A 27,309-nucleotide genomic window follows, 5' to 3' on the forward strand; every position below is an offset into this window, starting at 1 on the left:
AAACTCTGGGAGTTGGTGATGGACAGGGAGGCCTGGCGTACTGCAGTCCGTGGGGTTGCAAAGAGTCAGACATGACTGAGCGACTGAAGTGAACTGAACTTGAAGGATTTTGAGCATGACCTTGCTAGCATATGAAATGAGTGCAATGGTGCAGTAGTTTGAACATTCTTTGACATTGCCCTTCTTTGGTATTGAAATGAAAACTGACCTTTTCCAGTCCTGTGGCCACTGCTGAGTTTTCCAAATTTGCTGGCATATTGAGTGCAATACTTTCACAGCATCATCTTTTAGGATTTAAAATAGCTCAACTGGAATTCCATCACCTCCACTAGCTTGGTTTGTAGTGATGCTTCTTAAGGCCCATTTGACTTCACACTCCAGGATGTCTGGCTCTAGCTGAGTGATCACACCATTGTGGTGATCTGGGTCATTAATATCTTTTTCTTATAGTTCTTCTGTATATTCTTTCCACCTCTTCTTAGTATCTTCTGCTTTTGTTAGTATCATTTCTGTCCTTTATTGTGCCCATCTTTGCATGAAAAGTTCCCTTGGTATCTCTGATTTTCCTGACGAGATCTCTAGTCTTTCCCATTCTATTGTTTTCCTCTATTTCTTTACATTGTTGACTTAGGACTGCTTTCTTATCTCTTCTTCCTGTTCTTTGGAACTTTGCATTCGGAAGTGTATACCTTTCCTTTTGCCTTTCACTCTCTTCTTTTCATAGCTGTTTGTAAGGCCTTCTCAGACAACCAGTTTGCCTTTTTAATTTCTTTTTCTTGGGGATGGTTTTCATCTTTGCCTGCTGTGCAACCTCCATCTATAGTTCTTCAGGTACTCTATCAGATCTAATCCCTTGAATCTATTTGCCATTTCCACTGTATAATCCTAAGGGATTTGTTATGTTTAAACCAGTCTTTTTAAGGATGTAAATATCTTAACTTGGTACAGTGGAAAGCATAGCTTTTTGCTTTTGGTTAAGCTGTTTTTTAAATTATTCTTGGTTTGGCATAGGCATAATTATCTCTTCTGCATTGCAGATAAAAAGGAAAAATCTGTTTTAAGAAAATATTTACATGCAGTGTCGTGTTCCAGTGTTGGGGCTGATGTCCTTGATCTTAGGACTCCTGCCTCACATCTATTCTTTGTATCTCTGAGTCATGTTGAGACTAATTGAAGAGCTGTTGCTAAAGAACATGTAAGATTACCACTCATCTTCTCCCACTTTTTTGTGCCTCCCTAGGTACATGGACTGTATCGCACAACAGGTGCTAGTTTTGAGAAGGCCCAGCAGGAGTTTGCAACAGGTGTGATGTCCAACAAAACTGTCCAGACCGCGGCCGCAAACGCAGCTTCAACTGCAGCCAGCAGTGCAGCTCAGAATGCGTTCAAGGGTAACCAAATTTAGAGAGTCTTCCGACAACGCACTGTTACCTTTTGATTGTACTTTTTTCTCTAGTTACTGTATTCTATACATTTTTTTTTTGTTCCAAACACACAGTACACACAGCACGTATATTTCCTAATCTCTTGTGCATGGGCTAAAAGCAGAAAAACTTCCTCGTCTTATTATTTACCTGACAGTTTCTCAATAGTTCAGTGCCCCTTGCAGAAAAAATATTACATACAAAATAAACATTCTCCATATTTTTGGGGGGATGAATATTCAGCGAATTATTTCAGTGGTGACACACTGAAATTAACATGGCACTTACTAGAAAATGCACTTAGTACTTGCTGCAGTCCTTCTGTCCAGAATCTTAGACATAAAAATTACACATTTGAGCAGTAAAGCAATGCTTCATTCCTTTTCCTTATTTATATTGAAAGAAATAGGACATCTGAAATTTAGGGACTTTTAAATTGGCTTGCTTTTTAGCGGTTTCAGTCACCGGTGAAGAGCCTGTGCTTTTCAAAGCAGATAATGTAAATTTTATCTTTTTATTTTCTTTATTTAGAGTAGTTGATATTTTGATAATCAATCTCTGATCTTGCATGGATACCATGTTTCTTAAAAGAATTAGTATTTTGGGTTATGCACTGCTTATGGTTGTAGGATTGGGGACTTGTTTATAGAATCATAGAAATGATTTTCTATAATACTTTCTTTTAAATAAAAATGTACTGGGATGTAATATGAAGATATAATATAATATGCAGTGCATTATCCAAAAAAAGTAGATAATTGGTGGAATAGGATGTAGTGATGATAATACCTTTTTGTTTTTAATTTTCAGTATTCATGCCATAGTAAAATATTACTGTTTGGAAACTTTGGTATATTCTTGTGGCTACTCTTTTTAATTGAACTGAGCTTGTGTTGGGCAGCTCTCTTTTGGGGTATGCTTGTGTACTTTTTAACAGAGGTGTTAAAGTCTAGCCTGACTCCATGTCCTGAAAGAACATAACAGTATTTAAGATATTATTTTTTTTAGCCTCTCATGTCTAGTTGGCATTAAAAAGACCCTGATACTTCACTATACTTGAATCCCTAATGCACCTCAGTCTTTGAATTTTTGAGACACACTGAACACACTAAAATCTGTAGCAATAGAAAAAATAAAACATTTAACTTGAACCAAGCAAGAAAATACAGATATAGTTGAATGCATTAATTATGAACATAATCATGTTAAAATTGTTACTATGCAGCACAGGACTTCATTCTTATAGTATACTTGGATTGAAACTTTGAATCATTTTTAATAACTGATTAAATGCCTCAAAGACACTTGTAAAGTCATAGTACTATTGTTTTGGAAGTCATTAGCAGACCTCAGATTGCAGAATAATGAGTATGTTGTATGCAATTTGATTTTAAGGAAGGGTAGTCTGTTGGATTATATTATTTGATACTAAAAAATCAGCTGGGTGTAAATGGTTAAATCATTTTTATTCTTCCCCCCAAATTTGGAGTTAAAATGAGTTTCATCCTAGAGGTAGGAAGGTAAATTCTCCTATTTATGAAAGAAGCTTTGTGTGATGCTAGGTATAACTCAGCTTCATCCAGATGGTGTTTACGTTTGATTTATTTGGGGCTTTGTTGAAGTAATATACTTGGAAGATATTTCTTTTACTCTGATGAAAATAGGATTCAGAGTATGAATTTAAAGCTGTTTTTATGAATATTTCTGATCAGTGATAATCTCTACCTACTTTCTCAACCAAATAAGCCCATTCAAGTTTTTTAGAGCCTATAATCTTACTGAAAAATGTTTCATCAGTATGCTTTGTTGAGCGTGGATTTTACAAATATTCAAAACATTAACCACAAAATACAACAAAAGCACTTAGGTCTGTCATTATCTTTCAAGTTCCTTTTGTTTCTCCTTAAACTACAGATGAAAACTTTATCATAGAGACTTTTGAAGAATACTGAGATATCAATACTTTTCTTCAAGAATTATGAATGCTTCTCTCTCTTCTGTAGAAATCCTCTATTGCTAAGTAGCAAAGAATAATTACAACCAACAGTACCTTTTTTTTTTGTTTGGATGGCGGAAGTGTTGTTTTAAATTCCAGTTATTTGGGTTAATACAAGCTTATAAAGAGAAAAATGTTTTTTAAAAACATAAATGTGCATTAAAATGATGGCACTGCTTAACAGTTTGATAAGGTAGAGGAGTTTTTAATTCTTATAATCTCTATTCTCTTAACAACTATTAGTAAATAGTCACATTTGCACTCAGTAAAAGATTGGCATTTGTTAGTGGTTTATATTTGATATTAGTATTACCCAGTATCACAATCATGAAATGGTCTTCACATTGTAAGGAGCCACGTCAGTTTTCAGTTTGTAGTATTGTTTTGGCTATTTTATTTCAAACGAAAGTTTGAACACTGGAAAATCATTGCTCAGTGGTGTTTAATTTGGAACTTGGATTATTTATCTAAGGATGTCTGTATATTTTGTCAATGAGTACTATTGCGCTGCCATTATGGTGATTGTCATGGTTCTATATAAATGCCCTCCATCTGTCCCTCTACTGTTGCATGTTTTCGGTGGTTTGGAAGTTTTGTATATTTATTGTATTAACACAGAGTGTCATAAAATAAAATGCTGTTTACTGGATGTTTGTTTGTGTAATTTTAAATACTGTATTAGCACTTCAGAGGCAGTAATTATACAGAGGACTCAATGTATATAGAAATACCACATTTGATTTTTTAAAATGACATGACAGTTCTTCTGTTGCTTTAGACCTTTGTAGGTAGTGGAACATGAGATTCACTAGTTAAATAGTTCGACCACTGTAAGGTCAAAATACGCAGACTAGAAGCTAGATTGAAAACAGAAAACCCGTGTTGTGGCCCAGACCTCCCCTGCGGGCTCACATGGACGCCTCTGTTCTAGTATTGTGTTGACGCGATTCGGCTTGTTTTCTGTTCCCTAAACTCACTCCCTGTTGTTGTTTTATGTACTGATGTAAGTACCAATTTGTGTATTGTTGGATTTTTCATCTGATTATCTAAAGAGGATATAAAAAATATAGTCTAAAAAAAGTGTTCATGGTGAATCTCATTTGAGAAATTCATGTTAAATTAAAATAGGAACAGCATTTTAGTTTTCTGGGTGTTACCTAAAAGTGACTTTGGATTTTCACTGGATATAGGCCTTTTGTAAATCATGTTGATATAATGTATGGTTTGCGTTTTAGAGGGAGTTTATGTTTAATTAAGTTTTAGTTTCTGTAAATCATTTGTAGTACATAATGCTTTTTATAGTTATTGCTTTATCTTTTTCTGAAAACACTGGCATTAGCACCTAATTTTGCGTTTTTATTGGTAAAAATCTACACTGTTTCTGTACAGAATCTGTTGCATTTTTGTGCAGTTTTCCCTTATTAGAATTTCTGTGCTGTCACTCATCATTGCACTGTGATTCTTTCATTTTTTCCTTAAGCTAAATGTTTAAAGGAATTTACTGATTCCTTGTGATTAAGAACTTTAGAGGTGAAATAAAAGCGGTTAATGTAAAAATAATTGAGGATGTTTAAAAATCTGTACTTTGATAGATTTTTCAAGTGCCATAGTATAAATTTATTTAGAGTAGAACTGTATGTTTTAAAACACTAGAATTTTTTATAATACTTGTTTATTAAACTAAAAGGTTGTATCTCGGTGGTTAAATATTATGGAAAGTGAAGTATTTCTACCAGAATTTTAGGGTACATTTTATACAACAGCACACTTTTTGTTAAGAATGAGTATTTTTAAACTTTAAGATTTATCACAATCTATAGAAAGATAGAAAGGAATCTGTAGAAAATTTCTAAGCTAGCCAGATGTTGCCTCTAATCTATCCTAGATAAATACAATAGATGTCCTTGATTAGAAGATTCTAGCAAAATAGGGAAAGGCTCCCCTCTAGTGTTCTTACCCCTCTTGTGGGCTTCATATTTACAGTTTAACTATGTGGTTTTGATAAGACAAAGCCTTCAACTTAGAGAATTTTCATCAGCACTGTTTATGTTTTCAAATGGCAAGGGGCATAGGAGCCAGCAGGTAACAGTGCAGTGAGTGTTAAATTTTATCTAAATCTTGATTTATTTTTCAGCTCATAACTTTCTGGAGTTGGCGTAGCTGATGGTGTAGTTAAAATTCTTCTGCCACTAAACCCATTTTATCTTTACTGGAGATAGAAAGTCGTTAATCCTCTTCTGCCTTATAGTGTTTCATATGTTGACTATTATCTTTTGTACATTTAAACAGTTGAATTTGTAGAACCATAGAATGCACATTTTATTTAACTCTTTGTTTTATAGTACTTAGCTTTAATCCTAGAATTCCTCCAGAACTCTTTAAAAATTTTGTGGGCCAGTAATTCTCAAGATAAATCATGGTCATGAGTCGTTGTTACCGTGACAGTTTACATTATTATTCAGGAAGAAAATGCCCCGAATAACTGTTTTTCTTCTGGTGGTTACAGAAGTTCCCACAACATTATTGTCTCCTACGCAAAAACTGAGCCCACTGGGCATACACATCCCTCCAACTAGTTTTCTTCTAGTATGAAAGAAATGTGTATCTGTTGTAGGACTACTGAAAAATGTGGAAAATAAGTGAGAAAATAAAGCAATATGTAATTTTTCTCATCTAGAGATACCACTTTTAATGCTTACTGTACTTTTTCCTTTCTTTTTGTATACATACATATTTTATATAGTTAAAGGATATAAATAGTGGGAATTTTTATCCTGTTTTTCCCTTACTTGGTATTATATCATAATGACCTGCTAGTTAAGCTTTTAAAATTAACTTATTTATAAAATTAAAATTACATTTCATATAAATTAAAAAAAATATTTACAGCAAAAGGAGTTACAGTGGTTCATAATTTTATACCCACAAATAGGTACTGTTAAAATTTGGTTCATTTCTTTCCGTTAATTTTCCAGGAAGGCCACTTTTTCCCCTAATATTAAGAAATAAGATTTCCCTCTACAGCCTTGTAATTGGTCTTTTAAGGAGTTCTGTCTAGCTTTCACAAACCCCATTTCTTTGGACCCCTGAAGACCACATTGGCACCGGATGTCACCTGGCCATAGTGGACTCATACATGGCTCATTAAATTTTTACTCTGAAAGTAGATTTGTCTAGAATTATACTGTTTCAGAGTTGGGCCATGTGGATAATCATATTCTGCCAAGACTTTGAAAGAGTTACCAGAAAACTGATGTGTGCTCAAAGTGGAGAATGAAGCAGACATGCAGAAGAAGTCAGATGAAGGACATAGGAAAGGCCTTACCAGCTCTCTGTTTCTTTTGTGAGGCCTGGCTGTTCACCCCTTTTTTGTTAGCTGGATATCACATTCTCCAAGTAATATTCTTACCCTTTTCCTTCTGAGCTATCTTGAGTTGATTTCCTATGGCTTTTTGCTAGAGAATTTTAACTTACACAATGGTTTGTAATCTTTTTTCCAATTCTGATATAAATATGTTGAATTTTTCCTATTGATGAATTAGTTCTGTAACAGCGGCTGTATATGCATGTATCACATGTTATTTTTCAAATCCTGTTACTCTTTTAGGTTCTGAATTTCAGTTTTTTTCTTTTTTATTATAAATAACTTACCAAGAAATATATTATTGCTAAATTGCAGACCCAAGCTTGTGTTCTTTCCTTAGGACAATATGCTTGGTCAAAGTGTAAGTATAGATTTTTATGATCTTGGATGTGCATTGTCAAATTGCTCTCCAGAAAATTGTATCAATTTACGCCCTCCATCTCCATCTTTATTTACACTGTGCTGTGATTGGATGTTCCTTTTCTAAGAAGGCTTTGGCATCAGTAGGCTTTAACAAATAATCGGAGGGTTTTCTGAGCATTCTGGTTTCCCACAGATGATGGGCTCAGCTGATACTCCTTGTTTATAAATAGGAGTGACCACGTATCTTGTATCTACAGAGGAATCTTCTACTTGCTGAAAGCCCTAAGCTAAAGATGACTAGTACAGGATGGAAAAAAAATTGCTGGCCAAGGTAGCCAATCCACTGAGGCTCTCTAGGTAAAAACTAGATTGGGTTTAACAACAGGTTATATTATTCTTCACAGTTTTTAGGACAATGCTTCATTTTTAAGATCGACTCTAAATGATATTAGTCTGGACAGAAGATTCTTTTAACTTTTTTCTAAAAATAACATACTATTGGGGACTTTCTGTATATCAGAAACTGTACTAAATGCTTCACTTAAGTCGGTTACTTAACCCTCACACCAAGCCTGTGCTGGAATTTCTGTTCTTGGGCCCCGTTTTAGAGGAATAGGAAATCACCCCAGTCACTCAGTGAGTGGTGGCGGTGGCAGGGGAGAGGCAGCCAGCACAGGCCCCCGATTCTTGGCAAATGTGGGGTTGCTTCCACCACCCGGTGCCACCTCTCTCCAGTTCTCTCTTTTCCATCTTCCACATTTCCAGTAACTCATATCCATCCTCTAGGGACAATGGACTCTAGAAAACAATTCAGTAATCAAGAAAAAAAGTACAGCGTGTATTTTTGAAAATCTGCAGACCAAGGCCTACCTCCACAACCTGTGGGTAAGTACCTGCTGCCTGCTCCTCACAGCAGTGCTGCTTCCTCAGTGATCCTTGGCGTGTGTGCGTGTGGGTGTGTGTGTGTTTGGAGAAACTTAAGTTGCAAACAAATCCTCATTTAATTGTCATATTAGCTATGAAGAAAATAGGCCCCTTATGTAATCATAATGGCTGCTTATTCTTGATGAGAGATTATTTATAATTTTTTTATGGAAGTATAGTTGAAAAGTACAATTTTGTGTTTATTTCTGCTGTGCAGCAAAGTGACTCAGTTACACATATATATACATTTAAAAAAATATTCTTTTTCCATATGGTTTATCCCAGGATATTGAATATAGTTCCCTGTGCTATATACAGATTGTTTATAATAAAACTATCATTTTTTATCACTGTCATATACTTGATGAATTTTTAATGCTGTTCTCTAGATTGAGCAAATTGAGATATATGTTGTCATCTTGGAAAGTATGAAAAATTACCAGGTTTTTCTCTGAAAGGGAGCAGTGTTTTCATCAGTTGTCATCTCATGGTGTGGCTTTTTTGGAGTTAAATTTGGAAGTTATTCTAAGAGTTTAGTATGCAGAGATGTTGGTGTCTCCTTGGGGTTTGTATTTGTTTTCTCTCTTATGGGTAGAAAGAAACTACAGCTGTTGGAGAATGTAGTCTTTGGTGTCAAACCTGTATTTGAACTTGGGCTTTGCCACTTACCAGCTTTTTCATGTGGGATAAATTACTTAACCTCAGTTAAGTTACTTGGGTGACAGTTAATATATCTATAAAATGAGGATATTAGTTTCTACTCACAAGGTTTTAATGAATAAATGAATTAAAAAGAAGTGCTTAGCACAGTACCAGCCCATGAAACATGTATAAAGGTTAAAAGTTCTTACTGCCTGTCCATGTTGAAGACTCCCAAGTCTCTGTCACCCAGCTGGTCTTCTCTCCACCGTGTGTTTCTAGCTGCGCATGGGACTTCACGTTGGCAGCCTAGGCTGAACCTTCATGCCTTCACTGTCCCAGTCCCGCTGGCTTCCTGATCTGGGGGAAGGCACCGCGTTCTGCCCAGTGCCCAAACCATCTTAGACTCCTTCCCCTACTCCCTGAACTGCTTCTCATCGCTCCCCAAGCTGTCCCTTCTTTCTCCCTAACATCTCTTCATCTCATTGTCTTCACTATCTCCTGCCTTCATTCGGGCTTCCTTCTCTTAAGGGTAAAGTTTAGTGGTTTCTCCCAAACATATGCCCATGGTGGACTGCTTGTATAGATACTAGATTTTTCAGGATATTTGACTATAAAAAGTCAAAGAGCTACAAATTATTTGATTGATTTTTCTATTCCATGTGGTTTTACTACTTCCTCTTATTCATTTATGCTTTTATTTACATCCTGTGTATCTAAGCAAAGTGAGCAGGTCATGTCTTAAAAGACTTATCTTGGAGAACTCTCCAGGGTGAGGAGGAAGCTGCAGTGAGGAAGAGAGTAGGGGCACCCGCAGATGGCCACAACTGTGTGACGAGGCAACCGATGGGGTCCTGAAATGAAGACATTACTGGCTGCTTTGGGAGGAGGCTAGAAATCTGCTTTGAGGCTCTTACCCTTTAGTGTTTGGGAGTTAAAAAAAAAAAGGTACTGAATTATTGGAAACTGCTGAAATAGCTCCCTTAAAGGAAATGTCCAGGATAGTCAAGACTGTTATTATGTTAAGCAGAGATTTCTAAGGAGAGCTAGGAATGAGTTGAATGCAGTGTGTTCCAGGAAGATCAAGCCATGGAAGATCAAGCTGGTAGCAAAATTGCTAAGTAAGAACTCAGGGTGAAATGTGAAGCACAGGTGTGGGTTGCCCAGCCTGTGCTGAAATATAAAATCAGGGTCCTTTGTCTTGTGGATTAACTTTTGAAAAAGATGTTAATAACATCTGAGAAAGCAACTGAAAATGTCCAATTTCACTTGATTATTTAGATTGTAATTTGTTTGGAAAAAACTTGCCTTTATTGATTTGGGTAATTTTGTCAGCTTTTAATGTTGATTCCTATTAGAAATCCGGCACATGTCAGGAATGTTAAAATGTCTCGAATGCCTAGAAGCCAAAGCATACAGTAGTTTCAGCTGTCACAGGCTCTAGATCAAGAAAATAAAGCTATTTTGTATGTTCTAAGTTCTTCACATGATATGGAGAGTTGAATAAGAGTTTATGAAAAGGGTTGTACGTGTCTTGAGTTTGTAAGTGGAGTCCTGTTTCTAGATGAAGCTTTTTATGGGCAGGATTACCTTCTGGAAATGTGGATGTATATTGCTCCATGATTGGCTTTTAATTGTGGTATTCTTGTTGGAAGAGGAGAACGTGTCCTTCAGTTGACTTTTCCCTTGTTGTACACATTTCTTTACATTATAGTCACAATACTTTGAAGTATTTCCATATTTCTTCAAAATTTAGATAACTAAGTAGCATATGAGAGGGTTTTAATTTTTTTTTTCCTATTTATATTTACATCAGTGCTTCTCAGGGGAAGAAATATATACTTCATGTTAAAGCTAACATCAGGTAGGTGTATATGTTATTAGTGAATGGCAGAGTTAAAATACTTGAATATCTTATCACCAGTATCACATATGCTAATGTTTAAAATTTGGTAGATATTTTCTTGATCAGATTATACACATCATATTGAAACAATATAATGAGACTTGAAAGAATGAGAATAAGTTTGCAAAATCTGGTTTAATTCATATCTGGGGAGGGTGGGGAGCATGTGGTGAAAATACATATGCACAGGAACCTAATCAATGCTAGACAAATAATGTATTAGTTTACAATAGGATGACCAGAAATTCGAAGGCTCTGATTGAGTCCGTCAGCGGTAACACAGTTTTATATTTGGCTCAAGTGGCTGCTGAATAATATCAAGTGGTGCCAAGTTCCTCCAGAGCACCGCATGACCCCCAGCCTTGGAAGGCGCTTCACCACAGTCTCAGAAGAAACCCCAGTCGTGCCCTTCTTGTGCTGCCCCGGTACAAATGCAGGCCTGGGATTTCCAGGGGCCATATGTTATTGCACAGAGAGGTCTGGTCTAAGCAGACCCTTATGGCTAAGAAGGTGTGAGATTAGCCCTTAAATAGTGGTCTAGCATTAACGTGGTCTATCCAAGCAGGTTAAGAAATAGCTCCTTAGTGATTATGTACCAACGACTAGTTATCACGCTAACAGAAAAGGCAACACGGCAGCTTCACATTTCACACGAAAGCCTGGCATCACCTGGGCCCGGCCGGCCAGCCTAACCTTTCACATACGTCTAGTGATTAATTCAGACCCAGGGAAAGGTGATTTCATACCAGTCTTTTCTTCACATAGGTCTGTGTAGCATTAGAATTGTTCTGGGTTAATGACTAGGCCATGAAGGCAAAATGTTTTAACTCTCCTTTGCCAAAACAGAAACAGTCTCTGTTCTGACTCCTGTCCAGTTCCCAAAAAAACAGAACATACATACACCTTTGTTATTGCACATCTCTCACACAGACTCGTGTATGTATAATATATAATATATATTTTAAATATGCTACACACATTAAAAAAAAGGACTATGGCACTTTACAGAATACATGTTTCACAAAGATCATTACACCACAGATGTTTGATAAGTATACAAAAACCCTTACACAGTTCATGAAGATTGTTGAATTAGCACACAGGTTTAAAGAATCCACAGAATCCAAAGCAAACACTTCTGCCTTCTTGGAGTTCGTTGAGAAGCCCAGCCCCATCACAAAACTTGAAGCACAAATGCAGGCGAAAAATAAATAAGACTTTTTCTGGTAGCAGTGATGGTCCAGGTATATTAGATTTTTAGACTGAGGCAATTATGTGATTGATAGAAATTTATTAGAAAAATAGATGTAGGTCAATGATTGTCTAATTGTTTTCAATCTGTTTCTAACACATTCCTCCCATTCAGTGGTTTTTAAACAGCCATGCAGTTTTCATCTAGGCTAGCAAGACTTTGATATTCCGTTTATCCCAACTGAAGCCTGGCTAAAGGGACTTGCAGGTTCAAAAGGCCCACCTTTACCTTTACTCTTTCTCTACTAGAGAGATTTCATCTGTGCTCTGCCTGACACATCAGTGTTTTAAGTAGTTTTTAGTGGTTTGGGGTTTTGTGTATGTGTGCATGTGCTTTTTTTGGTCTTCTGTGACATTCAGACCAATGAAGTAAACACTGTCAACTGACTTTCTTCTGGCCAAGAGAGGGCACATTTTCACTTATGACTTGTTATTAGAGTGATCTAGGGATATACCTCCACCCCACCGTAGTGGAAAAGCAATCAGTAAAGATGATGGACCTGCTCAGAGGATCCTCTAGGCTTATGACTTTTCTCTGGGAGGAGAGTGAGAGTGTGCAATCAGCATTATAACATAGATTCTCTAAGTTGTATAGAAGGAAAAGTGAATCTTGTGAAAAAAAAATGTGTATTATTTTTAATCAAGATTATTTGCCTGGTGGAGGGAACTTTATTTTTGGAATTGCCTTTTTTTTTTTTTTTTAAATTAATTTCCTAGTGTTAAAAAGGGATAAGTATGATGGCATCAGGACTTTGTGCGTCCCTATCCAGCAGGGACAGGAGCCCTGTTCGGTGGCCGCCATCACCTCCTTCTGTGTGATGTCAGACACAGGTCTTGTTTGCCGAGTCCGGAAGGCAGGCTGCCGTGAGCACACATATTTACCCCTTTGTTTTTCAAAAGAGTCACAGAGGTACACTTTGCTTATTCTCAGTTTTGGTCTAAGAATGGTGAACTCATTAAAGGCTGGTTTCCCCACCCCTACCTCTCCTGCCCTTTAGGTCATAATCTGTGAGATAAAATGGTTTCTGGTCCAGGCCGATGGCCAGACGGGAATAAAACTTCAGTTCTCCATCCCATCTATGTATTAATATAAAGCAATTACTCGTTCTGCAGCAAGGCGTGGTTTTCAGACTCACACAGCTTTAAGATGATTTTACTCAGGGCAGGGTTGTAAGATCTGAATCAGGGTTCTTCTGTGCCTGGTGGCGCTTAGCACACAATACCTCGCCCAAACAAGGTTCATTAGTTATTTGTTAAATTTTCAAAACAAAGCAAGCCCTCAAGTAAGCAGATTCATAAGCCTAAAAAGACCCATACTTTTAATCCTTCCAGAAATTTGGTGGATCCATCCCATTTGCTTAAGTTGTAAGGAAGCGTCTCTGTAGCATCCCGCAATTCTGAAGTTCAGGGTGATACCAGGCTAGGTTCCCTTTGGTCCCTTTGATCATTCCAGGGTAAGGTTGAAGTGATGGCTAATACCATTTTCCTGAATCAGTTATATTGGTGACTTATAGAAACTAGATTAAAAGCCCCTGGATCCTTTTTAATAGTGGTGTTTCATTCTTTCTGTAAACAGTTGTAGGCAGGTGCTAGGAGCTTGGTTGAGCACTCATTTTTGCATGAACCTTCTACTCTATGCTTTCCTGAGAATGAAGCCTTTGCTGTAAACTCACCGGTTAGAGCAATTTAATGATATCTGAGTCTGCATCCAGGACCAACGCCAGTAACTACAGAAACATAACTCCTGTGACCAGCTCCTTGTCATCTGCTGCTGCCGAGGGCGGGAACACGGCTGAGTGCTGCTTAGTTACCGCACAGCGGGGAAAGGTCTCCCCGCAAGGGCTGGGATTCGGGCATGCTCTCTGAGTGAGCCACAGCAGCCTGGAGACCTGGGTCCCTGGAAGGAGGAAACACTGAGGTTTCCCCCGGCAGTCAAAGCGCAGTCCTAGCCCTCGGGGAAAACACGGGATTTCTGGTGGCAGAGGAGACTGGGCCAGTACTGGTGCTACGCCTGGGAAGTGGAGTGACTCTGTCTCTACTAATAGGAGTCTGTCTGTGCTTTTATTCTCATGGTGGGACAGGTCCTCATCCTTTCTCTCCTCAAATTTCTAGACACTCAGAGTTCAGTGGACCCACCTGACTCTGGAGTTCAGCCTAGAGTAAGTCCCACAGTAGAATTCCACACTGTCCCTGCTGACTGCTCAGGTCAGCCAAGCAAGAGGCAGTGTCTTGGTGTGTGCCCTGTGGCGCACGGCATGTCCCCGGTAAATGTACGGTCTTCACTGTGGACCCCAGAGGAGACAGTGTGAAAGAACGAGAGGAAACAAAGCCCCCGCCCCAGAGGCAGAGATGCCCGCGGCACACAGCCTGTGCAGGAACACACGTCTAAAACCGCCCGCAGATCCGGCCTGTGGTCCCTTCTGTTACCAGAGAACCTGTTGCTTTCATGTCAGATCATCATCCTTCATTGAGCCTTGGGGGGAGATGGGGTCCGACGGAACGAAACTCCACGTCAGGGCTTGTGTGCGGTTTTCTCGTTCCATCTCTTACGATTTGCACTGTGGCCCTCACGTGCAGTGCTCGGCGTGGCTGGACGCAGCCTGCCGTCGGTCCTGGGAGGCTGTGGAATGTGGCTTCGGTAGGTAAAGGCTAGTTCTTCACTTGACCCAAATGACGGAACCAGAAGTGAAGTGTTTCACAAGGTTACGGTGAGCAAGAAAACGGCATTGATGTCTCTTCCAAACTAAAGGAGGCAGATGAGGTTTTTCCCCTCTTCGATTTCTTCCTGTACTTTGTCACTGGAGGTGGCGATCTCCGCTTGGGCGGAGAAGACAGCGCAGATGAAGGTGAGCACCGTGCCCCCGATGGCGGTGTAGAAGGCCCAGCCCAGCGAGCAGTCTCCAGGTTTGTAGGCCGACGCGTAGTGTCCGCAGTAGCCTATGGCCTTCTGACAGCCCCAGCCAGCGGGGTAGAGTATCAAGCCCAGGATGAGGAAGAGGCCTGCAGGGCAGAAGAGAGAACAGATGAAAACCCCGTGGCGAGTGAGTGACGGTACTGTCTGTGTGATGGTTATCTGATGTGCCTGCTCTGGCCTGTGGGGTCCGGGCTGCAGTAGCAGAACGATACTGAGTCTGCTTCCAGGACCAGACTCTGCGAGTGTCAGTACTGTTCTGTGCAACTAACCTGGCCTGATCAAGATAGTCACTTTATTAGGAATACTTTTAGCCTCGGGGCTTCCCTTATGGAAGCTAGTAAAGAATCCACCTGCAAGGCGGGAGACCTGGGTTCGATTCCTGGGTTGGAAAGATCCAGTATTCTGGCCTGGAGAATTTCATGGACTGTGTAGTCCATGGAGTTGCAAAGAGAGTTGGACACAACTGAGTGACTTTCACTTTAGCCTCGTATGTACGTGTCAGAATGTGAACCCACTAGTAATTTCTCTTCTAGGAAAGCAGGTGACTCTGTTACTACTTCCTCCCATAGGGCTCGTCTTGCAGTAAGGCTGCTGCTGCTGCTGCTAAGTCACTTCAGTCGTGTCCGACTCTGTGTGATCCCACAGACGGCAGCCACCAGGCTCCCCCGTCCCTGGGATTCTCCAGGCAAGAACACTGGAGTGGGTTGCCATTTCCTTCTCCAATGCATGAAATTGAAAAGTGAAAGGGAAGTCACTCAGTCGTGTCTGACTCTTAGCGACCCCATGGACTGCAGCCTACCAGGCTCCTCCATCCATGGGATTTTCCAGGCGAAGTACTGGAGTGGGGTGCCATCACCTTCTCCATGCAGTAAGGCAGAGGTTGGCAAACTAAGGTCAAGCGGGGCCTTGTTTTTGTAAGTAAAGTTTTACTGGCACACAGCTATGCCTGTTCATTTAGGGACTGCCCGTGGCAGTGCAGGAACAGCACAGTGAGCGGGGTGGTACAGGCCCTGCGGCCTGCAAAAATCTAAAATATTTACTGTCTGGCTTTCGGCAGAAAATATGTGAATTCTAAGAGAATTCACAGAGAACAAGAGTCAAATGCAAGAGACCAGATCTTAACTTGGGTGTCATGCTTTAAAGATAAGCCCACGAGGGGTCAGTATGCTGGCATTCATCAGCAACCAACCTCATACCTAGGACAGTGATTTCTATATTTACATAGACATTCTGAAACCACATGCAAACTTCATGAGAATTTTTTGTCTGATTGCTTTTAAGTAAGTGCAGCTTTGAGTAGACACTAAGAAGCTCTGTTTCCATTCTGCTGATCTCACCACACTGACACACTAAAGGTCCACTATTTTACTATCTCTGCAGCTTTACTGCTCACTGTGCAATCAAGAGTTACCTTCCCTGCCAGCTCGGGGCCGAGGTGGGACAGGGTACCTCGCCTGCTTCACCCTCACACAGCAGAAGCTGCTTATAAGGAAGTCCAGATCCCAAGATGACAAAGAAAACTGAGGGGCCCCAAAGCTAACCCAACAAAACTTTCTTGGTAGAAAGGATGCTGCAAGAAGATGATGGCTTTATTCTGTTGGGTTGGCCAAAAAGCTCATTCGTGTTTTCCCATTCGATGGTATGAAAACCCAAACGAACTTTTTGGCCAATGGTATATGCAGCAGGAAAAGACAGTTTTATTTGAAAAATGATATCTATATAACCAAGATTATTAATTCATAGACAAAAAGACCTGTGTTTTAGATACACTAGAATAGCAGTTCTATCCTCCTAATTTAAGCTTGACTTTCGATTCTCTTTCCCTACCTTTACCGACCTGGAGAAGGAAACGGCAACCCATTCCAGTATTCTTGCCTGGAGAATCCCATGGACAGAGGAACCTGGTGGGCTACAGTCCATGGGGTCGCAAAAGAGTTGGACATGACTGAACAACTAACTTAATAATCAGGGGAAAGGCCAGGCTACAAAAAAAGTACCCTTGAAAGAATAAAGGACTCTCCATCTGAACAGATGTAACTCAGCTGGGGGGATCTAGGATGACTGAGCTAATTCTTTTGTATCTTTAAGGCCTATGATAAATCCTGATTAATCCCCATCTTGTTCCCTAGGAAACCTCACCCCAGGCACAGGGAACCTGGGAAGTTTCCTCCCTCAGATCAGATCAGATCAGTCGCTCAGTCGTGTCCGACTCTTTGCGACCCCATGAATCGCAGCACGCCAGGCCTCCCTGTCCATCACCAACTCCCGGAGTTCACTCAGACTCATGTCCATCGACTCAGTGATGCCATCCAGCCATCTCATCCTCTGTCATCCCCTTCTCCTCTTGCCCTCAATCCCTCCCAGCATCAGAGTCTTTTCCAATGAGTCAACTCTTCGCATGAGGTGGCCAAAGTACTGGAGTTTCAGCTTTAGCATCATTCCTTCCAAAGAACACCCAGGGCTGATCTCCTTTAGGATGGACTGGTTGGATCTCCTTGCAGTCCAAGGGACTCTCAAGAGTCTTCTCCAACACCACAGTTCAAAAGCATCAATTCTTCGGCGCTCAGCCTTCTTCACAGTCTAACTCCATCCATACATGACCACAGGAAAAACCATAGCCTCGACTAGACGAACCTTTGTTGGCAAAGTAATGTCTCTGCTTTTGAATATGCTATCTAGGTTGGTCATAACTTTCCTTCCAAGGAGTAAGCATCTTTTAATTTCATGGCTGCAGTCACCATCTGCAGTGATTTTGGAGCCCAGAAAAATAAAGTCTGACACTGTTTCCACTGTTTCTCCATCTATTTCCCAGGAAGTGATGGGACTGGATGCCATGATCTTCGTTTTCTGAATGTTGAGCTTTAAGCCAGCTTTTTCACTCTCCACTTTCACCTTCATCAAGAGGCTTTTCAGTTCCTCTTCACTTTCTGCCATAAGGGTGGTGTCATCTGCATATCTGAGGTTATTGATATTTCTCCCGGCAATCCTGGTTCCAGCTTGTGTTTCTTCCAGCCCAGCGTTTCTCATGATGTACTGTGCCTTGACGTACTCCCTTTCCTATTTGGAACCAGTCTGTTGTTCCATGTCCAGTTCTAATTGTTGCTTCCTGACCTGCATACAGATTTCTCAAGAGGCAGATCAGGTGGTCTGGAATTCCCATCTCTTTTAGAATTTTCCACAGTTTCTTGTGATCTACACAGTCAAAGGCTTTGGCATAGTCAATAAAGCAGGAATAGATGTTTTTTTCTGGAACTCTCTTGCTTTTTTGATGATCCAGCAGATGTTGGCAATTTGATCTCTGGTTCCTCTGCCTTTTCTAAAACCACCTTGAACATCAGGAAGTTCACGGTTCACATATTGCTGAAGCCTGGCTTGGAGAATTTTAAGCATTACCTTACTAGCGTGTGAGATGAGTGCAATTGTGTGGTAGTTTGAGCATTCTTTGGCATTGCCTTTCTTTGGGATTGGAATGAAAACTGACCTTTTCCAGTCCTGTGGCCACTGCAGAGTTTTCCAAATTTGCTGGCATATTGAGTGCAGCACTTTCACAGCATCATCTTTCAGGACCTGGAACAGCTCAACTGGAATTCCATCACCTCCACTAGCTTTGTTCGTAGTGATGCTTTCTAAGGCCCACTTGACTTCACATTCCAGGATGTCTGGCTCTAGGTCAGTGATCACAACATCGTGATTATCTGGGTCGTGAAGATCTTTTTTGTACAGTTCTTCTGTGCATTCTTGCCATGTCTTCTTAATATCTTCTGCTTCTGTTAGGTCCATACCATTTCTGTCCTTTATCGAGCCCATCTTTGCATGAAATGTTCCTTTGGTATCTCTGACTTTCTTGAGGAGATCCCTAGTCTTTCCCATTCTGTTGTTTTCCTCTATTTCTTTGCATTGATCGCTGAAGAAGGCTTTCTTATCTCTTCTTGCTATTCTTTGGAACTCTGCATTCAGATGTTTATATCTTTCCTTTTCTCCTTTGCTTTTCACTTCTCTTCTTTTCACAGCTATTTGTAAGGCCTCCCCAGACAGCCCTGAGTTACTGCCTTGGGAACAGGAGTACCCCTCACCTTGACCTTTATCAGGATGCAGAGGCATGCAGCCGGGGGCAAGGGAGCATTACCCGCTCTTTCTTTTAAAAGGCCAGTGTGTGTGTATTTGAATTGTGGACGTCATTTGTATTACGTGGCTTAAGTCCAGTTAGTAAATGAACGCATGTTAACATGGAGGAGCTGGGGCGAGCAGGACTTGCCGTCACCTAGCAGCTCTGCTGCCCTGTGCTGGGCCCTGGCTTGTTGTTCGGTGCTCAGTTGCGTCTGACTCTTTGCAGGATGCACAGTGACATGGCTATCGCAGATCCTTCCGGGAAATCTTCTAATATCATCAGACCCCTTTTTTTTTCAGCACAGTCAGGTATATTTACCCCTGTACTTCTCCTGAGCTGTTCCCTGACTGGTAGCTCAGGTGAGGTTCCTCAAGTGCTTCAGGCCTACTTAAAATCCTGTGGTTGCTATTGGCCAATCCATCTGTGAACAGCAGGGAGTCTATCCTAAAAGGGTGCCATGCTTAAGAGTCTTTTGAAAGCCCCAGCTTGATTATAAGCTCACAGGGCAGTCCGCACAGGTGGGTGACAGGAAGTGGCTCTGGTACATCTGTGAGCCCCCCAGTGCACATGACGTGTGTTCCCACCTGGGCGGCCTGGCTGCGAGGATTCTGCTCCTTGCACACAACAGAGCCGAATGGAGCATGATCAGTGCCATGAACACACACGACTGTCTGAGCGCGAGAGAAAACCGCCGGCCTTCAGGTGAGCAAGAAGAGACGTTTGTCATCCCTCTAGGTATTTAGAAAAGACTCTTCTACCAAAGCAATTCCAGAAAGCTTCGTGATTCAGGTGGCCACACAGGCTCCTCACTTCCCAAGGTCCTGACTCCCCACTACTCCTGGGGCACTGGTCCCCAGGCGCTAACAAGTGTCCCCTAGTCACAGCCACCAGCCCAGCAGGTTCTTTTTGCCTCCAGGTAAAGTTCTCAAGAAGCCCGTAAAGGCTTCCCAGCTCTGAGTAAAGTCCACAGCCCTGCAGTCCTCTGTGTCAGCTCTGTCGCCCACCTCTCTCGCCCCCGCTGTCTGCTCCAGCCTTTGCTCTCGCCATGCTCCCCTCGGATGATGCCGCCTCGTCTTCAGGTCCCACCTACTCACAGTTTCAACCGCCTCCCTTCCCCTGACTTGATATCCCCGTTCCCTGCTTCGGTATGTTTCCGTATCATTTCTTTTTTTTAAATTTAAATTTATTTTAATTGGAGGCTAATTACAATATTGTATTGGTTTTGCCACACATCAACATGAATCCTCCATGGGGGTACACGTGTTGCCCATCCTGAACCCCCCTCCCACCCCGTACCATCCCTCTGGGTCATCCCAGTGCACCAGCCCGAGCATCCTGTATCGAACTTGGTAACAATCTATTACCTTGTCATATGAAACTATTTGTCCATTTTTTTTAACCTATAAAAATGGTGGTTTCATGCTGCTCAACCTGATACTTCACTTATTTTGACTGTTAATCCATCTCCATTCTAAACTAAACTCCAGAAGGGCAGGACATCTGATTTACTACTAGAAAGCCAGGGTTCAGAACGGTGCCTGCCACAGAGTAGACTCTTAATAAAACGTTATTAATGTCAGGGCAGCTTGTTCTGCAATAGAGTTTTTCTGAACCACAGTGCCCTGGAGGAGAAAGAGTAACGTAACTCTGGCAGATGCCAGTCAACAAGAATGAACCACCCCACCAGGAAAAGAGATGCAGCCTCTTGGTGGGTTGGCTTCCCCTGTCACACTGCCCGTCTGAGGCCTGTGAACCCCAGGGGTTAGAAGTAGACATGTGCCTCAGAGTCCACATGAACTTGATGATACCAGCTACGGAGACAGAATGGGCACATCAGACCACAGGCAAGACACGCTGTAAGACATACACCAAGTCTGTGGCAAATGTGGCGTGGCTCCCCTCATCTGCATTTGGAGTGCCCCAGGGACCGCTGGCGAGGTGTGCTCTGGACTGAGTTTCATATAAGAGCCACGCAGACACTGGTCTCTCCCTTGGAAGTATTAAAGCAGCAGCTCCTGCAGCGAGGCCAGCCCGTCCCTGGGGCCTTTCCATCCCCTTGCTTTTTACTACATCAACCTTCAGCGTGTGCATGGGTTTGGAGGGTGACAGAGAAAACAGACTAGGCCAGCGGGCATCTGCTTTTCTTCTGACTGGCCTCTCTTCCTGGGGCCTGGCTGACCTGCAGCAGGCCCAGCTGGGAGGGGGAGGAAAGGCATCGAGGATGCTGCTGGACAACTGCTGAAGACAGCAGCCACGGCTCCAGGAAACCTGGCAGTGGAGAGGGCTGGTAGCCCCTGCGGCAGCTCCACTCGGGGGTGGCACCCAAGTAGGTACGATTCTCCCCAGCCTTGAGAGATACCCTCCCCTTGCAGCCCGTCTTTTCTCTAACAGCCTCAGTTCCTTGTGCCAGGAAGACTAGAAGGTGCCAGCATATGCTCACCATGGGGTCACTGGGGGGTGATTCAGCCTTATCTGGGGAAGAAAGACATTAACGGAAGTGATGGCCAGTCACTTGGACTGCCTTGCAGATGCTACCCCAGCCCAAGTTACAGACAGTCCTGACAGTTTACTGAAGCCCACCATAGGATGCTGGCTGTCATGGGTACCAGCAGTCACAATGCAACATCCACTGTGTCCCTGTGGCATTTTAGTAAGAGTTTCCCTGCCCTGGAAGGAGCTTTCAGACTCAACCTGGACACCCAGCAGTTCTAGCCTGCTACAGAGAAATCTTAGTCTGTAGGTGACATACACACACGGCTCTGGTTTAACTCAAATAATTAGACTCCATGAGCTCTAAAAAGAGAGGGTGGGAGCTGGGTCTCCTGGCTGAGTTTCCAGTGCCTAAAACAAAGAAGGTGCTAAAAAAGAAAATGAATGAAGCACGCTGGGAAAAGTAAAGCCATAGTCTTCCTGATCAACAGCCCTGACTATGATTAGACCAGCCACAAAATTATGTATCTTAGGGAATTTTCTTAATGCTGCCCTGAAATCAAATAATATGTTATCAAATATAAGTGTCAATCAAATCCCTTAGGTAGGGGGGGAACCTCCATAATCCTGCCAAGCCCCCAATTTTGGAAAGACCAGCAGCTGCTGAATACAATAAAATAATAATGTTTTACTTGGTCTGAAGATGGCCACCTCCAGCTTTAAGAGTAGGGGATGCTATTGAAATGGGGGAGCCGAGTCTGCACCGCCGCTCACAGCCGGTGAGGGAAGCGTGGGGAAGGCTGTGCAGTGACCTCCCAGTCTCCCTGCTGTGTCGGTGCCAGCCCTCCTGCGGCTCTGTCACGGGACCACCACCTGCTTGCCGAGGGACGGACTCCAGGCGGCCTGCCTTTTGTGGGTCGCCCACTGCCTGTCCAGAAGGAGGCCCTCTTCCCTGGCCCACCAAGGGAGAACTAGCACTAACGCACTCGTTACTCTGCGGAACAGCAAGTGCGTCTTTGGCCATCATATTCCTGTTTCCTCCTCAGACAGGCTTCCAGACTAAACAGTAAAGACCGACTAGACCTCAGTTGGCAAAGAAAAATTTCTAAGGACAGGAAGGAAAGACGGCCGTCTGTTACGGCTACCGGCAGTCTGGAGAAGCCCCCAGGAAATGATGCCCACTCAGCCAGCACTAGGTTGTAACGTGCTCATTCTAAAGCTGTGAAATATCCTAGGATCTCTGGAGAGCTCACAGCAGACAGGGCCTAGCAGACATAGCATCATTCAATAGGTGTGGGCTCCAACTAGGTCATCCTGGGGAGTGCCCACTCCCCAAGCAAGGGGTGTCACTCATGCTGACCCCTTGGGCACTCATCCACCTGGAAATACCCCCCACTCCCCGCGTCCCGGCTCACGTGTTACCTGTGTGACATCTGTCGCCACTGCTGCCAGAATGTTATTCTCTGTGTTCCCACTGCCGTGTACACCCTTCTTCAGCTCGTCAGTGTGTTACTTTTGTGTATTTATTCAGCTCAATGTACTGAGCTGCCTAGTAAGTAGCAGGCTTTATCCTCAGCCCTGGGACAGAGTAATGCCCTAGCAGGACTCTGAGTCCCTTGAGGGCAGAAAGGCTGGCTCCTTCTGGATTTCTGCCACAATTTTATCTCTGCATTTACCATAAACCTCTGATGCATGTGTCACAGTTAACTTTGGGTAACAGAGGTCAAGAGTTCAACTTATTTCTGGCTTTCAAACAGCCACTGACTCATTTAAGAACCTAGCAGGAAACCATCTAACTATCAAACATTCATTTCCCATTCAACACAGCTAAAAAAAAAAAAAAAACCAAAACCCCACCTGGTGACGTTTATCCCTACCAGGTCTACCCTGTGACTCAAACTGAATGCTGGTCTGTTGAGCGAGCGTCTCTCACTGGGCACATTGCCAGGAGGCAACCCCTGCCCCTTCACCTCATGCCCAGGCGGGCATCTCTATAACAAGACGAATCAGACAGGAGAATGACTAGCTCCCGGCATCCCAACTCCACTCTGGGACACACCTCAGAGAGCATTCCAGGCTCACTGGGAGTGACAGCTTCAGTCCACAAGTTCTGACAACGTTGGATTAAAGGAAAACCAAGGTGGGAAGGCCTGCTGACTTCCCCTTCTCGGTTCCTCCTCACCTTTCCAGTCTCTGAACACTGGAGGGCCCAAGGCCTGGTCTTCATCCTCTACATTCTCCTTGCTGATCACACTTGATCCCACAGCTTTAGGTACTGCCTCTGGGCTGACATCTCCTGAACCCTGATCTTAACTTTAGCTCCAGAGTTGCATATCCAACTGCCCACTTGATCTCCACTTGGATGTCTAACAAGATACTTGAAAACTATGTCCAAACCTAACTCTTGATTCCTACTCCCCACTTCAAAACCCGGTCTTTGTCCCATGGGCTTCATCTCAGTAAACGGGAGTCCCATTCCAGAGCTGCTGAGGTAAAAAATCTTCGGATCATCTCTGACACCTGCCCTTCTCCTCGAGCCCACTTTCCTCCACTGGCAGAGCCTGCTGGCCTTCATTCTAGCTGTTCCTTGGCCAGGAGAGCGCTGCTTCTTGACTGCCCATATGGCTAACTCCTGCATCTCCTTAAAGGTCTTGGGTTGAATCTCTTCTCACTGAATCCTGCCCTGAGACCCTATTTAATACTGCAGTTTACCCCCGCCCCCCGTCACCCCAGCACACCCAGCCTGTCTTGCCCTGGCTTTTTGTTCGTTCCTTCCATAGCACCCGTCACTTTTTAATATACTATATAATTATTTGTTTGTTGTCTGTCACCAGCAGCTTGAATGTAAAGCCCATGAGGACAGAGAACTTGGTGCAGTTTATTCTTTATGGGTCCCAACTGCCTGGAGCAATGTCTGACATGTAATAGGCATTCAGTAAATATTTGTTGGATGAATGAAAAGATAGAGTGCTGTGATGTAGATTTGTTACATTTTAAAATGAAGCCATTTTAAGTTCTTGCCACACTTTTAAAATGGTTGCAGGAAAAGCTTCATTCAATAACATGAATCCTAGGGGTTGGCAATTCTGGCTAACAGCACACCAGCCACATGTACTAATGAAACACGTGGAGGGACCAAATCATGAGACTGCATGTGCTGAAAATCTCCTTTCTGGCTACAAAAAAATAGATCTCTATTGGGAGATCCCATAAAAAAAAAGCAGTAAATCAATTAAGTGTGATAAGTCTTCAGTAATCTAGATCATTTAGCCTCAAAACTCTGAAACTGTTACCAACTATGCTTGGCTGCAGCCACGACCTGTACAGATGCGCTGAGGCTGACTGTGGGCACCGCCCAGGGTGCCAGCAGGGAGCAGAGGAGCAGCGCAGGGGTAAACCCGGAGAAGTTCGGCAAGACGGCAGGTGGCGGTGGGGGACGAGGGGAGACGAGGAGGGCAGGGGACCACGCAGCTTGCAGAAGCAGTAAGGTAGTGTCCAGCAGCGCGAGCCCAGAGAATGGAGAGGCCAACAGAAAGTGCTGGCACCGAAGGCGGGAAGGTAGACTTGCTGACGGCCCAGGAGGACACCCACTCCGGCCCTGAGGGTGGTGTCACAGGTCAACCTCCGATGGAGTCGGGGGAGGCAGTTGGGGAAGGGAGGAGATGATGCCCTGCTCCTGCGAGGAATAACACATGTACTTATGTGGCTCTAAGTCTGCGACCACCATGCGGCCCAACAGTTGACATACAGAGTGACACACGACAGCCCTAGGCCTGCTAGTTAACAGTTAACATTGATCTGTATGCTTACCTCTCCTTTCTGTCTAACTTCCCATTTTTTCCAAAGTCATCTTCCATGCTGACAGCTGGAAGTCATTTTGGCAGTCGCTAATAGCTATCTGAAAGTCACCCACTGTTGTTAGCTGGGGATCTTTTCACTTGCATAACACCCCAAGGCACACTGTCCGGTACTAAGGCTGCTTGGAGGAGCGCACCGTGTCAGACCATCCGGTTCCCCACCCACCGAGTCTGCCATCTAGCTCTTCTCTTCCCAGAGATGACCACCTGAAACGGTCTGCTCCTCATGTGCAGGGACTCTGCAGACACCCCGCAGTCATGTCTCCACAGTCACCAAGGCAAGGCTGAACTAGGTCCCTTACACTCTGTTTTAAAAGAGGCAGCTCAATTTCGTGGGTAAAATGTTTAAATGGTTAACCATCTACCTGGACAACGAAAGTAAAAAACAGGACTCTTCCTGTGACATAACATGCATTTGTCCCATAAAAGAAGAGCACTGGTCCCAAGTCCCCTGGATGCCTCCAAGTACAAACTTTTGGCTGAGATGAACTCCCGCTGGAGCATAAACCGGAGAGCAGGGAGGAGTGTATTCTGCTCCCTGGCTTCTGTCTCCACGTCCCCTTCAAACTCACACTCAGTGCCCGTGACACAGCCCCTTTCTCACACTATGCTGCTAACCAGCTTCACAGGTCATCTGTGATTCCCATTTCCTTTATAGTCTTCTCATATTTGGAAGAACCTTTTGGAAAGATCTGCTATGGTAAAAATGGTAGATTCCAAACAAAGATGACATGGAGTTTAAGCTGTAAACACCCTCCCTCTATTTTCCACATTTGCAACTAATACTTTAAAGGTGGAGCTTTATACAGGTGATTAGAACCCCTTAAAGATTGGAATGGTAACTGTTAGAGTAACTGTGAAAGAAAGTGAAGTGAAAGTGAAGTCGCTCAGTCGTGTCTGACTCTTTGTGACCCCATGGACTGTAGCCTACCAGGCTTCTCTGTCCATGGGATTTTCCAGGCAAGAGTACCAGAGTGGGCTGCCATTTCCTTCTCCAGGGGATCTTCCCGACCCAGGGATTGAACCCGGGTCTCCCGCATTGCAGGCAGACGCTTTACCCTCTGAGCCACCAGGGAAGCTATGCAACTGTGTTGCCACCGTAGTGACTATGGCAGCAGTTAATACTCACTGAGCAGTACAAAGTGCCAGGCACCAGCTGAGCCCCTTACAGTATAACTCCTTTAGTCCTTGAGAGAATCTGGGAAGGTTGGTACTATTAATCTCATCATCTGACAGATGAGGAAACCAAGGCACAGAGGGATTAAGTAAGGTTACACTGCTAATCAATGGTGGAGCTGGGACTCAGATCCAGGCGGCAGGGCTCCGTGGCCCACTCCGGAGCCATCACCCTCAGCCGCTGCTTTACTGCGAACCCTGTCCAACTGAGGAGGGGAGGTTGCTGAATCCTCAAAAGCCGGCTTGCTTACACCCATGAAACATTCAGGAGCACATGACAAGCACTTATCAAGTGGAAACACCACAGGCCTGCTGTCTAGGGCTGACGGGGAGGGGAAGGCTTGCCTCGTGTCAGGCTGGCTGACCTGACAACCCTACAGCAAGACGGCAACAAGATAAAGGATGTCCATCCACTCCTTGTCTTACACTGCAATCTGAGTGTCATCAGCCTCCTTATTGCAATATAGATGCCACCTTGGAATGGCTGTCATTGGCCAAAAAAAAAAAACAAAACACTTCTAGAAAGAAAACCTATGAAAAGGTCAAAGCAGCACGGTGTTCACTATGATGCCCTCTCCTGCAGAATCTGTGTGAGCAGAAAAGTGGAAATAAAGCACAAAACCCATCAGACGAGAGGGAGAAAACGGAAGCTGTATAAACGGAAGCTGTATAGCCTGCTTACATTTCAGTCTTCGCTCTTAGAGTCTGTGTGCTTGGGAGCTATCTGAAACTGCACATCCATCTAGAACACTAATGCCATCCACATAGTGATCCACAAAAAACCACGTCCTATGAGCCTTCCAGCAGAGACACTCAGCTGATTAGACAAAGCCGAGCACCAAGAGTGTGCTCAGACAGCCTCCAAATGACATCCTTGCTTGTGCATCTCCCCTCCTCCAAGTAGCCCTTCTTAATTCACGGAACAGAGCTGAGGAGCTCTGGCTTGACCCCCTAACC

General features: G+C 43.2%; 2 protein-coding genes across 8 annotated transcripts in view; one reads left to right on the forward strand and one right to left on the reverse strand.

Moving 5' to 3' along the window:
• SCAMP1 (secretory carrier membrane protein 1) overlaps positions 1 to 27,309 on the forward strand; it is a 150,771-nt gene that overhangs the window by 119,776 nt on the left and 3,686 nt on the right. For 2 of the 4 annotated variants that reach the window (XM_027552932.1, XM_027552930.1), the window contains 2 exons: positions 1,241 to 1,391; positions 7,934 to 8,032. In XM_027552932.1, coding sequence (XP_027408733.1) covers positions 1,241 to 1,391; positions 7,934 to 7,995 — 213 coding nt within the window. In that variant the 3' untranslated portion in view covers positions 7,996 to 8,032. Of the gene's footprint in view, positions 1 to 1,240; positions 4,070 to 7,933; positions 8,033 to 27,309 lie in introns of those variants that run through there. The other 2 variants (XM_027552931.1, XM_027552933.1) reach the window with 1 other exon arrangement.
• LHFPL2 (LHFPL tetraspan subfamily member 2) overlaps positions 10,733 to 27,309 on the reverse strand; it is a 174,407-nt gene continuing 157,830 nt past the window's right edge. For all 4 annotated transcript variants that reach the window (XM_027552936.1, XM_027552934.1, XM_027552935.1 and 1 more), the window contains one exon: positions 10,733 to 14,867. In XM_027552936.1, the coding sequence (XP_027408737.1) occupies positions 14,611 to 14,867 (257 nt within the window). In that variant the 3' untranslated portion in view covers positions 10,733 to 14,610. The remainder of the gene's footprint in view (positions 14,868 to 27,309) is intronic.

The sequence above is a fragment of the Bos indicus x Bos taurus genome, chromosome 10 (assembly GCF_003369695.1).
Source record: "Bos indicus x Bos taurus breed Angus x Brahman F1 hybrid chromosome 10, Bos_hybrid_MaternalHap_v2.0, whole genome shotgun sequence".
NCBI lineage: Eukaryota > Metazoa > Chordata > Mammalia > Artiodactyla > Bovidae > Bos > Bos indicus x Bos taurus.